This window comes from Crinia signifera, chromosome 3, assembly GCF_055691185.1.
Source record: "Crinia signifera chromosome 3, ASM5569118v1, whole genome shotgun sequence".
In the NCBI taxonomy this organism is placed as follows: Eukaryota; Metazoa; Chordata; class Amphibia; order Anura; family Myobatrachidae; genus Crinia; species Crinia signifera.
Window position 1 is genome coordinate 245953920 of NC_139219.1, and position 12810 is coordinate 245966729.

Genomic DNA, 12810 nt, shown 5'->3' on the forward strand with positions numbered 1-12810 from the left:
AGTCACCTTCCTGCAGGACAATGCACCATGGGTGGTTGTTACACCCTGGACCACATGCTCATATTGCAGCCACTAGATGTTTCAGATATAGGAAGGTTGGAATCAGTGACTTATTGCTGATATCTCTGACTATACAGACTACAGATTAGTGTTATTGCAAGCATTCTCTTCACTGAAAAACCTGTGACAGGCATATATTATATTGTAGGAATTCACCTCTTAGTTTTTCATGTAGTTTCCATGCACTCTAAGGACTCATTCACATTTCTGAGGCTTTTATTTAGTTTTCACGCCTTTACAAAATATGAAACTTGCATTAAAACCGTAATTCTTGGACACAGACACATTTTTACTTTATATGCTGCAATGTTTATTCATTAACTTTTGTTTTTTAATTACAAAGCCTCCAGGAATTTTTCATGGGTCTTTAGTGCATTCATTTGAAAGCTGCGAATAATGTGAACTATATCATTTAAATAAATATATCATTTATACTGTTATATCAAATGATAACAGCATATTTCATGTAATGTGTGTCTAAGTTTCTGGCGGATCATATACAAGTTTTTCTAAAAATCAATACACTTAGAACATTATGTTCCTAATGCCGCGGGCGTCACTTTGTGTTGAATTTCTAAACAGGCATCTGAAGATGTAGAACATTTACAAATGCATTCTAAATTTGTACACATGGATTCCTTATAAAGATCACCTACAGTATCAGTCCATAAACATCATTTATTTCTTATGAGCATTGCTTCGGAATCATCATATGTTAAATAGACAAAAGTTAACTAGGATTGCAGGCAACTATAAATGTATATTATGTATATTACAATATCATCATACATTGGCATCATTTATATTGCATTTATTTATGCATTTGCTTACAGTTTTATTAGTTTTTATTTTTTAGTTTCTATGGCAAGGTTTAAATATGATTTTCAAAAGTGCTGGAATTCTTCAAACTCATAGGGTTTCCATTAGCAAACTTTAGTCCCACACTTCACATGTAGAGTTTTCATGAAGCTAAAGACTAAAAGTGGAGTCACCTTACATACAGCCTTTAGGGAATAGCTGGTGGATTGCATTACTAGCTCCTTGCTGCTTTTGCTAATATATTGACATATTTAAATAAACAAAACGAAATCCAGTGCTCCACTATGCTGAGTGCTCTGTAGCAACATTGAGAGATGTATCTATACACATGACATCAGTAATAAGGAGGCAGAAACCTTAAAGGGAAACTACCCTAGAAAGAAAAGCATTCAAACACATGTAATGATCTTGTCCTATGTATGGTGGCTAAAACATGTCAGACATACAGTACTTTCAGGCCCTGCACAGGACTAGCAAACTGTTATTTCTTTCACTTTCAAAAATATTGCCTTTTGTAGCAACGAACAGTTAAACATTGGTAACATGCCAATACAACTTACCAAATTCTGGGAGTTGTAGTTCAGCAACTAGAGCACTGTAGCACTGGGACTGTAGACAGCTGTGCAAATCTCAGCTAACATTGGCGTTTAAGGAATCTATTTATAAAGATACATTTCATAATAATGTTTTCTATCGCTGATCATTGTTGGAATAGGAAATAGTATTTTCTGCAATTTAGAAACATAAAAAAAGACCAGGGCTGTTCTGTCTCCAGTTATGGTGGTTGTGGTGGTTAGCAGACACTAGCCAGGCCAGTAAGGCATGAAGGACTACACATGTGAGACAGCTCATCGGCTTACACATGCGCAACAGTTACATAAAAAATATATATATACATGTACAGTATGTATATATCCTAAATATCCACTAATGGTGACTACAGTGGACCTTCTGCTTTGGATAAAGTTTGAAACTTGCTAATGATTGGATGTCCCGGCTTTCTATTTTTCTCTGCATAAACATTGTGGGTGAAAATTAATAGGATGAGAGATTCAGAAAGTGAGAGATTTGGTAAGAAATCTCCAGGTTTTTTTTTAAAGCCGCAATCATTTACACTGCAAAACCAGTTTGATTTTGCAGTGTAAATGATTGCAGCTTTAAAAAAATCTGGAGATTTCTTACCAAATGTCTCACTTTCTGAATCTCTCATCCTATTAAATTTCACCCCATATGTGACTGTCACTCCATTTGGATGTTGCTGAAGTGGGTGCAGTTTGTCTTATACTAGAGCAGTCTCTCTGTCTCTCTGTCTCTCTGTCTGTCTCTCTCTCTAATTTTTTTTTTAAGATTTGATAGTTTGAGCATGTTTGGGTAACTGTGGTACTTGTTCTTTGCAGTCCTCCAGTGAAAAGCCAACTATATCCTCATCAGCAGCGAGGCTTAATAGATAAACAAAAGCCCTAAATCCTGTACAAACGCATGGTTTTGTATGGTTCTCTGGTTTGGTTCATGGTGTAGGGATCTCTGGTATTTATAAACAGTCCCAAAACCTTAAACGGGGCTCGATAGACCCTGAAACGTCGGGACACTGAGATGTCAGCGTTTTTGTATTAAAACCAGTTTTTTCACTACCCAAGTCGCCTGAGTGCCACTGCCTATTTACCGCTACATTTGTCCATCCTGCGGGGGGCACCGGAGCAGCTGTATGGATGCAATAGGAGTGCCGGACCTATTTGAGACCGACATATATATATATATATATATATATATATATATATATATATATATATAAATATATATATATAATTGAAAAAGTATTAGAAGTCAAATTTTTCTTAACTCTGTGGAATGTGAGTTATTGATAACATTGGCAGTTTACCCTCTTGATCAGTGATGTACAGAATGTGGGTTAGGACCAGTGTTCCCTCTAAGCTGTTCGCGTGTGCGCGCGCACACAACTCGCCAAGCATGCGCACAGACATTACAACAGAGCGCACAAAGCAGCACTGGTCCCCTTTTTGCAGTTGTGGACTCAGTTAATGGGTGTTTCACCCAATAACTACATCATGTGCTGTGTTTTGAATGTTTAAATGTTTTGAATGTTTAATATCACGTAGTTTTCCAGTTATATATAGAAGTGACGCACAAAAAAAAACACATTTCCTTCCAAAGTTGCACAGCCAAAATCTTTTGCCGCACATAGCCTTCGTAAAATTAGAGGGAACATTGGTTAGGACCCCAAGTGGACATTCTTGATTTAGTTATGTGATACATAATATTGGGCCCTACTTCTTTAAGGGTCCCAAAATAGCTATTGACACACAGGGGTTCATTTACTGAAGATGGGATGTTGCTATGGGCAACCAATCATATTCTATCTACTCTCTTCTAGAAGCTGCTAAATAAATAAGAACTAGATTCTGATTGGTTGCTATTGAGCATACCCTAATACTGTATATTACATCCTGGAATGTGGCTTATCATAGAGATGGGTTGTGCTATATTTTGCTTCGTAAGGGAAGCTACAATACATTGCTGTAATGCATTAAAGGGCAGACGAATAGCTATTTTGGCTGCTTGCTGGTAGGTGTATATGCCATAGGAAAAATTATATCATTTATATACTGTACACTTGTAACCCTCACAGTAGCGTTTGCAAGGATTTTCCATGTGTGATGCTTAGCTGTTGGTGTGTGTGAGTCCTGATGAAAACAGAACCACTGATCAAGACACGTGTTGAATAATACTACAAATGTGTGAAATGCTCATTAGCAGTTTGCGGAAGTAGTTTGCACCTTTGACATGGCTGCTGTCCATGCCTGGGTAGCACAGAAGTGGTGATACACATGACTGCTAATGTTTACTTATACACTAAGGTGGCTGTGTGTGGTCAACTATAGAGGTATAGAGCTCAGTGCTGTGCTAATATGGAGTGCTTAGAATGCATCTACCATGCTGACAATCCTTTAAATCATGCATAGAAGTGAGTATAAATATAAATAAACATTAGACAAGTGAGAACAAGGTGTTTTCTGTCAGTTGCATAACTGAATAAAGGTTTTATTTGGGATCCTCAGATCTTGACCCCTATTAAATCCGCCCCTTCTCTTTTCCTTATCTATGAATATGGAAATAGGATGACTTGGGGGCTGGGAATTAGAGCACATTATTTATTTACTTACAGTTTCTTATATAGTGCAGCAGATTCCGTTGCGCTTTACAATAGTAGACAGTGATAAAACAAACTGGGTAACAACAGACAGACTTGGAGGTAGGAGGGCCCTGCTGCAAGCTTATAATCTATAGGACGCATCACTTAAGATTTATTATTTTCTTTACTTGTTTTGTTTTATTTTCAAATTGTCCCAGTTTACAGCACAAACAAAATCCCTTTGTGAACCTCCTTAGAGGGTGACTTCAAATATACAGTACACAAGTTATACAATGTGCTGTCCCACAACACTGAGTATATAGCTGACACCCCCCCCCCCCACCCCTGCCCCCCAATAGGACATCATGTTACAGCTGTTCTCATACCCATTACTTCAGCTGTCACAGAAATGTGCCCATCTTTTGTACCTCTGTATAAGGTACTTACAGTATTTGGTTAACATAGTGGGTGTATTCTTATCCCTACCTACGACTGTCTGTTTTATCACTGTTTCCAAATATAAAGTACAATGGAATTTGCTACATAATAAACTGTTAAATATTATTATACACTTTTTTCATTTTAATTTTTTTATTGTGCTTGCAATATTTTCTTTCCTACACAACAGTCAACAGATGAGCAATAAAGGTGAAGAAAAAAATGTACAATGCCATTGTATTTACTTTGTTGCTTTAAAAAAATTACTAAAAAAGTTGTGTGTACAGAAAACAAAGCTATTACTAGTAATAAAAGTGTGCTTTACACAAAGTAGCAGCACAATAGAAGACTTGTTGTCTGTGTGCCATCTGATTCACGTGATCGTAGGGGAAACGCATCTCCCGGTCACACTGCCGCGCCTGGACGCAGCTACAGTACATTAATATACTGTAGGTGCTATGTACATAATAGGGTGGTAGCTGAGAACTAATGCTTGGATACCTAATGTATGTCTATCCAATGATCCCATTCCCTGAGAATTGCAATGTAAGGAACAGATCTCAGTAGTAGTAGTATAGGATGGGGTGGGCTTGTGTGTGTCTGATGTGATGGACACAGACCCCTGATACTCCCATAGGATGAACTGAATTTAACACCGGAGCTGGGGCTCATTAACTGGCTCCAGGTTTCCTAAAAGCTCCTTCCTTTTCCTCTTCTCCTCGGGGCATTGGGGCAGAAGGATCCCTATCGGTTCACTGAGGGCATCCCCACACTAACCACTCTAGCAGAACCGCTTGGGAAATGACACATATTGCTGACTTGGAAATAGTCACTGTAGTCAGACATTTATTTGTAGATAAGAGTCTTATTATTACCCCATCATTGCATGACTCCGGTGATTGAGGAAGCAAGGCTGATGAGTTGTTGATGACCCTGAGATAAGTGAGCTTACTGAAGTTAGTGAAACTACAAGTCCCAGCAATAACTGTCTGCAAGTGGCCGGGACGTGGTGAGCAACCGGTGTTCCATAGTTTGTTGCAAATGAACTCGCTCTTTGCCAGTAGAAAGGCTGCACACATCCCCATAATAAGCCTCTGACAGAGTAGTAGATCCTCTCTATACCTAGCAGAGGTGTAAACTGTTACATAATAACGGCAGGGGGCAGCAGGAAAGTGTGATTCCAGCATGGAAAGAGTTAGTGCAGGTCAGTTTACTAGATGTGTTATGGGGTGTTGTGTGACAGTGTAGCAATGCCTGATATTAGTACAGTGCCACCGACACTCACTGCAGGTCATTTTTCATCCGGGACGCAGCGCCACCTACTGACACTACAGGGAATCGATTCAAACAGAAATTCCACCAGCAGTTTACAGCTCAATTCTCTTTCCCACAGAGTATACTACCTAGAATAATAACGTGATAAAAAAAAAAAACTTATGCACCTTTCAAAACATCCAAGGCCTGTTACTGATAGCAAAAGTCCATTTGTTTAGCCACCAACATTTCCTTTTTTTACAGTAGCAATCCTGACAAAAGGGTAACCCTATCGGAATGTGTGATCAGACCTATGGACTCGAGCAATCAGTTTCCCAGATTACTTGTATTTAATACACAATGCATCATAAAACAAATCCCTCATCCTGACAGGAAGAAAATAGAACAGCTCATAGCTATAGCTGCTCCAATTTATGGCTAAATAAAAAAATTAAGCAGAAACTCCAACAATGGACGAGTGAAGGGAGGGCAGGAAACCAATAGCCAGCAAACCGGGACCTCTTTAAGGTTCTCAAGCACCCAAGTCTATGGGAATCTCTCTCCAGTTATAAGGTTATTTACAAAGGATTTTTCCTGTCCTACCTACCATTGCAGTGCGATTTTACAGAAACAATGGCCATTATCTAAAGCAGCAGTTCAATGTCACAGATAACAGTCTGCGGAGACAAATTAATCACTATCCCTTGTCAGGATCGCTGCCCCCTCCTCTTAAATAAATAGCACTTTATAACGCCAGACACAGACTTGCACTTTTGAAAGAAAAAATATGTAGAATTCGTGTTGGTGAAGTGACATAAAGTAAGCGATCGCCAAAAGCAACATTATCCCGATCTAACGAAATATATTATATTATCTGATCGTCCGAGGGGGCAGCGATCTTGTCTTTAATCAAAGAGGAAGGCTGTAATTCTCTCTGTGATATGGAAACATGTTGTTGTGGGATTTATAGCATGTTGCCAAGAAGTGCAACATTTATATAAATATTGACACTATTCTTGTCATGATAACCAACAGCACTAACAAAAACACTGGTTACAATAATTATCCTGGGCGAATAGGGCAAAATAAATACAAATCTGAGGTCGTTTATTTATTTTGAGGTCATTATAAACCTTGTAAAGCCTCGTAGATTAGAACGAAAAGGAAAGATACAAATTCAAGTTCAGCTGAGAATTGTGTTTTGTAGCTGAGAAGTTTTCCTTGTGTCTGTGGCCGGACAGTGTATAATGAGAATACCAAGTACTAATACAATGTAATATTATATGTAGATGTGTGTAGTCATTTTCTGGAGCCCCATGAACCCCCCCTGAACAAGGACACTGACCTGGGCATGCTACATTAGTGGTAATGGGACAGGATTCATACTCAGAGGCTAAATAGACGAGAATTCCCTGCAAGAGTGAAATCCACCCACCCAAAATCTCCCCATTGGTTGCTGATTACATGGATGGATTCGACATGTTAAAGGGGATGGTGCATCTGTAATCAGTCTGTCCTATAGGGCTCCTTAGCGACCTTTTAGTGACCTCTTCTCCCAGCACACAGGGCTGCTGTCACTTTAAAAATGTCCTGAGAGAGGAGCCAGTGTCTGTGCATGGAGATAGCCCTCTCCTCCTCTTTCTGGATGGCCGCTCTCATCCTCTTTATAGAGACACTTCGTGACATACAGAACTTCACACAGCTTAGATTGAGGACTTGGAAGGGGGACTGTCCCAGGAGGGTCTGACTGAGAGAGAGAGCAGAGGAGCTGGAGCTCAGCAGCCTGGTACCCTGGGACTCGACTACTCAGGATATCATCCGAGGACAGGCAGGGGGAGTCACAGTGTGACATCTCTGGCAGACAGCACAGGCTCCAACTGCAAGGAGACTTCCAGGGGAAACTGCTGTCATGTAGCTGGCATCCCATCCCTGGACAGGACAAGCTGGGACAGGCATCCCTGGACAAGACAAGCTGGAGAGACATCCCTGGATAGGACATGCTGGGAGAGACATCCCTGGAAAGGACAAGCTGAAAGAGACTTCCCTGGACAGGACAAACTGAGAGACATTCCTGGTAGAGTAATCCCCTGTACAGGACAATTTGGGAGAGTAATCCCCTGGACAGGACAAGCTGGGGGAGACATCCCTGGACAGGAGGGGACAGCTACTTCCAGCACTGCGGCAGACATAGTTGGTGACCTGGCAGCTCTCTGTTGTGCTGATCACTGGTGTCACCCGGCTGATAGGAAAGTGAGAGGAAAGGGAGGTGTCCGAGGCCAGGATCACACTCTCAGCTTCCTTAGATGCACAGTACAGGTTGCTGTTAGTGGACACTGCTGTTGATGAAGGGGAGCCTGGGACCTTAGCCTGGACCTGCTGCTGCTGGGAGGGTGCCCGGGGCTGTCCGCAGGAACCAGGACTACCCAGGTAAGTGAGCATTGGTGTGAGTCCCTGGCTGTGATGTGTAGGCTCAGCCCCTGGCTGTCCTGAGCAGCACTTGTGGTTAGAGCTGGAGTGTCTCTGGGAAGTTGTAGTGGGGCTGCCCCCTATGTGTGTGTGCTCCTGGGCTGCAGCTAGCCCTTCACTGTTGTATATACCTGTGTGCTGGCTGCTGTATATGCCTGTGTATTCGTGGGCTAGCCCTGCACTGTAGTATATGCCTGTGTGCTCCTGGGCTAGCCCTGCACTGCTGTATATACCTGTGTGCTGGCTTCTGTATATGCCTGTGTGCTGGCTACTGTATATACCTGTGTGCTGCCTGCTGTATATGCCTGTGTGCTGGCTGCTGTATATGCCTGTGTGCTGCCTCTGTATATGCCTGTGTGCTGGCTGCTGTATATGCCTGTGTGCTGCCTGCTGTATATGCCTGTGTGCTGGCTGCTGTATATGCCTGTGTGCTGGCTTCTGTATATGCCTGTGTGCTGGCTGCTGTATATGCCTGTGTGCTGGCTGCTGTATATGCCTGTGTGCTGCCTGCTGTATATGCCTGTGTGCTGGCTGCTGTATATGCCTGTGTGCTGGCTGCTGTATATGCCTGTGTGCTGCCTGCTGTATATGCCTGTGTGTTGCCTGCTGTATATGCCTGTGTGCTGGCTGCTGTATATGCCTGTGTGTTGCCTGCTGTATATGCCTGTGTGCTGGCTGCTGTATATGCCTGTGTGTTGCCTGCTGTATATGCCTGTGTGCTGCCTGCTGTATATGCCTGTGTGCTGCCTGCTGTATATGCCTGTGTGCTGGCTGCAGTATATGCCTGTGTGCTGGCTGCTGTATATGCCTGTGTGCTCGCTGCTGTATATGCCTGTGTGCTGCCTGCTGTATATGCCTGTGTGCTGCCTGCTGTATATGCCTGTGTGCTGCCTGCTGTATATGCCTGTGTGCTGCCTGCTGTATATGCCTGTGTGCTGCCTGCTGTATATGCCTGTGTGCTGGCTGCAGTATATGCCTGTGTGCTGGCTGCTGTATATGCCTGTGTGCTGGCTGCTGTATATGCCTGTGTGCTGCCTGCTGTATATGCCTGTGTGCTGCCTGCTGTATATGCCTGTGTGCTGGCTGCAGTATATGCCTGTGTGCTGGCTGCTGTATATGCCTGTGTGCTGGCTGCCTGTCCCCCTGGAGCTGAGGACACCAGGTAATATCCAGGAGTTGTGTGCGGGACACTTTCTCCACGCACATCCCAGCCACTCCCGCAGCGTGCTGCCTGTCTGTCACACAGGGTAGTATTATCCTCCCGCTGATCTGTACAGATAATGTGATGGCCCCGGGTGATTATCAGGTTGGAGATGAGCGCTGACACTTCCACACCAGATAAGATAGAGGTCAGTTACCAGCAAGCGGACACTTCCCGAAATGCTGCTAACTTCCCCAGGTCACTGCACCGAGCACCGCAGCGCCCGCACCCCACGCGTGCTGCTTCCCCGTCACTACCGGTATACAGCCACAGTCCGGACTGAGCCTGTCCTAGGCTGGACCAGAACTAACATGGTAACTGTAGCGCAGGAACGCACACAACTAGAACGCACACATAAACCATCCAGGACATAGAACCGCTCCTAACTTGCTGCTGGGACACTCACCTTTGTACTATAATGGCAGCATGTGCGTTATGTGGCTGCAGCAGTTACATGGGTGGCTGTCAGTGTGAGCCTGTCTCCTGTACAGTCAGGGGGACAGGACAGCGGCACTCGGGCCTACAGATCCTCTGCATGGAGGGGATAGGACACATCATTTCCTCTGCTGGTGTGTGACACATGTGTCTATGGGACTTTCTACAAGTATCACAAACTTCTGATCTCCAACATTGATCTGATCAAACGTGTCCCTGGTATGAGACTGATGGCAGGGTGGGGGCACACAGATCTATCCTAGGGGGGTATTGTAGAGGCTCCTTCCAGCCGAGGGTCCTGCATGTCGCCGCAGTCTTGTCGCCATTACCCACTAGTGATTATGTATTCTAATCAATATATGTGTGTGTGTGTGTGTGTGTGTGTGTGTGTATGTATGTATGTATATATATATTAATATATTATAGCTAATAACCCGGGTGGTGTCCGCCTTGGCCCTGCCCGGCAGCAGGACTGCATGAGCCCGCATCCAGCCTTTACTGCACATAATAAATAGCCCCAGCCTGCGATAAAAGTTTTATTTAGCAATCCGGTTTGTCTGTATATTGTTTTTGAAGTCTCATCGAAGCGTCTGTTAAATATTCACCAATCATTGGGATTGTTAAAGCTGCCCTCCATTTAGCAGGCAGCCGATGACACATCAGATGGAGCCATGCCTATAAATGATAGCGATGCCAGGCTAATACTTAAGACAGGGGATAATAACACTGTCATGTGCAATGCGGATATTCATGAGATTTTTTAAACCCCTCTCCCTTTGGCTTTATTGTTACGTGCAATAAAAACCGACATGGGAGGAAATCTGGGGATGTGATCTGAAATTTGTGCAAATTAAGGGCTGGGAGTAATTAGAAGACAGGCAGCTGCTTAACCCCATCCTTGCTGGGAAGGACTTGAAGCCAAGGGGTTAAGAGGGCCTTAAAACAAAAGTGAGAAGTGGATCTTGTCCAGGAGTTTATAGCGTGTTCCATAAAAGCCGAGTCACAGGCTCTTGTCGGGGGTGAGCGGAGAAATGTATCAGTGACTGGTGGCCCTGTCGGTATTGCTCTCCACTGCGCCTCCATGCCGCCCTGCTGTAAAATTCCTGCACACTATAATAAAAGTCTACTTGTAGCCATGAAAGTTCTAAGATGTGTATTTGTATAAAAGAGCAGATGTGTACTGGATGCCATGGGAATGGTGGAAGACATCGGATAAATCAAACTCTGAGTTGATCATTTGCATCCAAGCCTTAAAATTGCAATTAAAATGTACTATTTCCTATATGCTGCCCCCCACTTTGTACATAGCCCTCTCGCAGTTATTCAGGACACCATGTAACCTGAATACAAATGTCTGGTTTGTTTTATCCTCCTAGGTCTTAGATGAAGATTGTAATGTGAAATTCTGCATCGACGCCAGCCAAGCAGATGTAGGCAACTGGCTGAAATTTATCAGGTTTGCTGGTTATTACGATCAGCACAATTTGGTGGCGTATCAGCTACATGATCAGGTTGGTAATATTTATTTTTACTATTTTACTTGATTGCTCCATGGAACACCCGCTGCATTTCAATCAGCCAGACGAATACAGTCTGGGATATGGCCTGTGATAGATGTTTCATTCCCAACAGCCTGGCTTAGGATGCTTATTGCTTGATAAATTATGTAATGTTCTATTGTTCAGAACATAAAAATATGAGAAACAGATTTTTTTTGTTTGGTAGCTCAGCAAATTTACAAATTTTAAATTTTAAGTATAATACCAAATGAAGATTTTTGAAGTGAAAAATATAGAAATAAATTGTTTCAATTTAAAAAATTAAACCTTTATTTAAAAAAAAAACCCAGAGCCTCTAAAAAATTATTTTAAGCATACAGTGATTTTTTTTCTTTGTATCCTTCATGAAGCATCTCATATAATCAAACCAAGAAATAATCTGAGGTGTCAAATATTTTACAGATTTTTTTTTTTTTGTGATTAAATCCTCACAATAACACTCCAAATGTCTAGTGTTGCAGTTGGAGATGGCCAAGGTGAAATTGAAATCAGTTGTTTCTAAACAAAAAAAATTTTTTTCCCTGTGGTTGGAATAATAAAAATAAGAATGACACATTTATGGTTAATTTCATTATGACATGTATTTTTAGTGAATAGAATCTATTTAGATATATTCATCTCTTGATCGTATTTTTTATTTTCTCTGTGTGTGGATATCCATCAATGGATCGATCAATCGATTGATAGATTTGATATAACTATTTTACTTTAGTTGTGCATTTTTCTTGTCAGGATCTCTCTCTCTCTCTCTCTCTCTCTCTCTCTCTTATTTTGCATTAAATCACAGTATCACCAAGCCATTGTGGCTGTGTGCTCCCTATATATTAGGCATCAGTGTCACCTATTTATGCTGGAGATATCCTGCTGTTGCCTTCTCCTGGAACTGAGAGGTTAAGGCGCTCTGGCCTGGTCCTGTTCAGCCCTGAAAAATCTGTTCTTATGAGCAGGATAAAAGGGCTTTCTTAAGAGGTTCTCCAGGACCTTTTATTCTTTTTCATGAAGACGAAGATCTGCCAACTGGTGAATAAGCTGTACTCATCACATAATGAACACCCTCATTGTGCAAGAGATTATTCAGTCTTGCTGCATACATGAGAGACACTTGATCAGCGGTAATTGTTAACCGCTAATTACTTTAACTCACCTGTGAAACTCCCAAGCAAACATTATACTCTACCTGAAACAGAATAGGCATCTTGCAAATATTCTCAGGATGGATCTATACTAATAAGTACAGGGTTGACTGAAGGACAGATTAGACAGCTGGAGGTATGAGATTAACATGCACACACCCAGAACTTTTTTTCTTCCAGATAAAGATTCTGTGGAAACAAAAAGGTCTTATTTACACTCACAATCACGTTCACAGTTCAAACTATTAAGGCTTAACCCTTTAAACTTCAACATAGTCATTACTCATTCCATTG

General features: G+C 42.2%; 1 protein-coding gene across 6 annotated transcripts in view; it reads left to right on the top strand.

The window, feature by feature from the left end:
* The window catches only part of MECOM (MDS1 and EVI1 complex locus), a 463604-nt gene that overhangs the window by 409700 nt on the left and 41094 nt on the right, over window positions 1–12810 (top strand). For 5 of the 6 annotated variants that reach the window (XM_083177809.1, XM_083177811.1, XM_083177812.1 and 2 more), the window contains exon 3: window positions 11201–11335. In XM_083177809.1, the coding sequence (XP_083033935.1) occupies window positions 11201–11335 (135 nt within the window). Of the gene's footprint in view, window positions 1–7190; window positions 8150–11200; window positions 11336–12810 lie in introns of those variants that run through there. The other variant, XM_083177814.1, reaches the window with a different exon arrangement.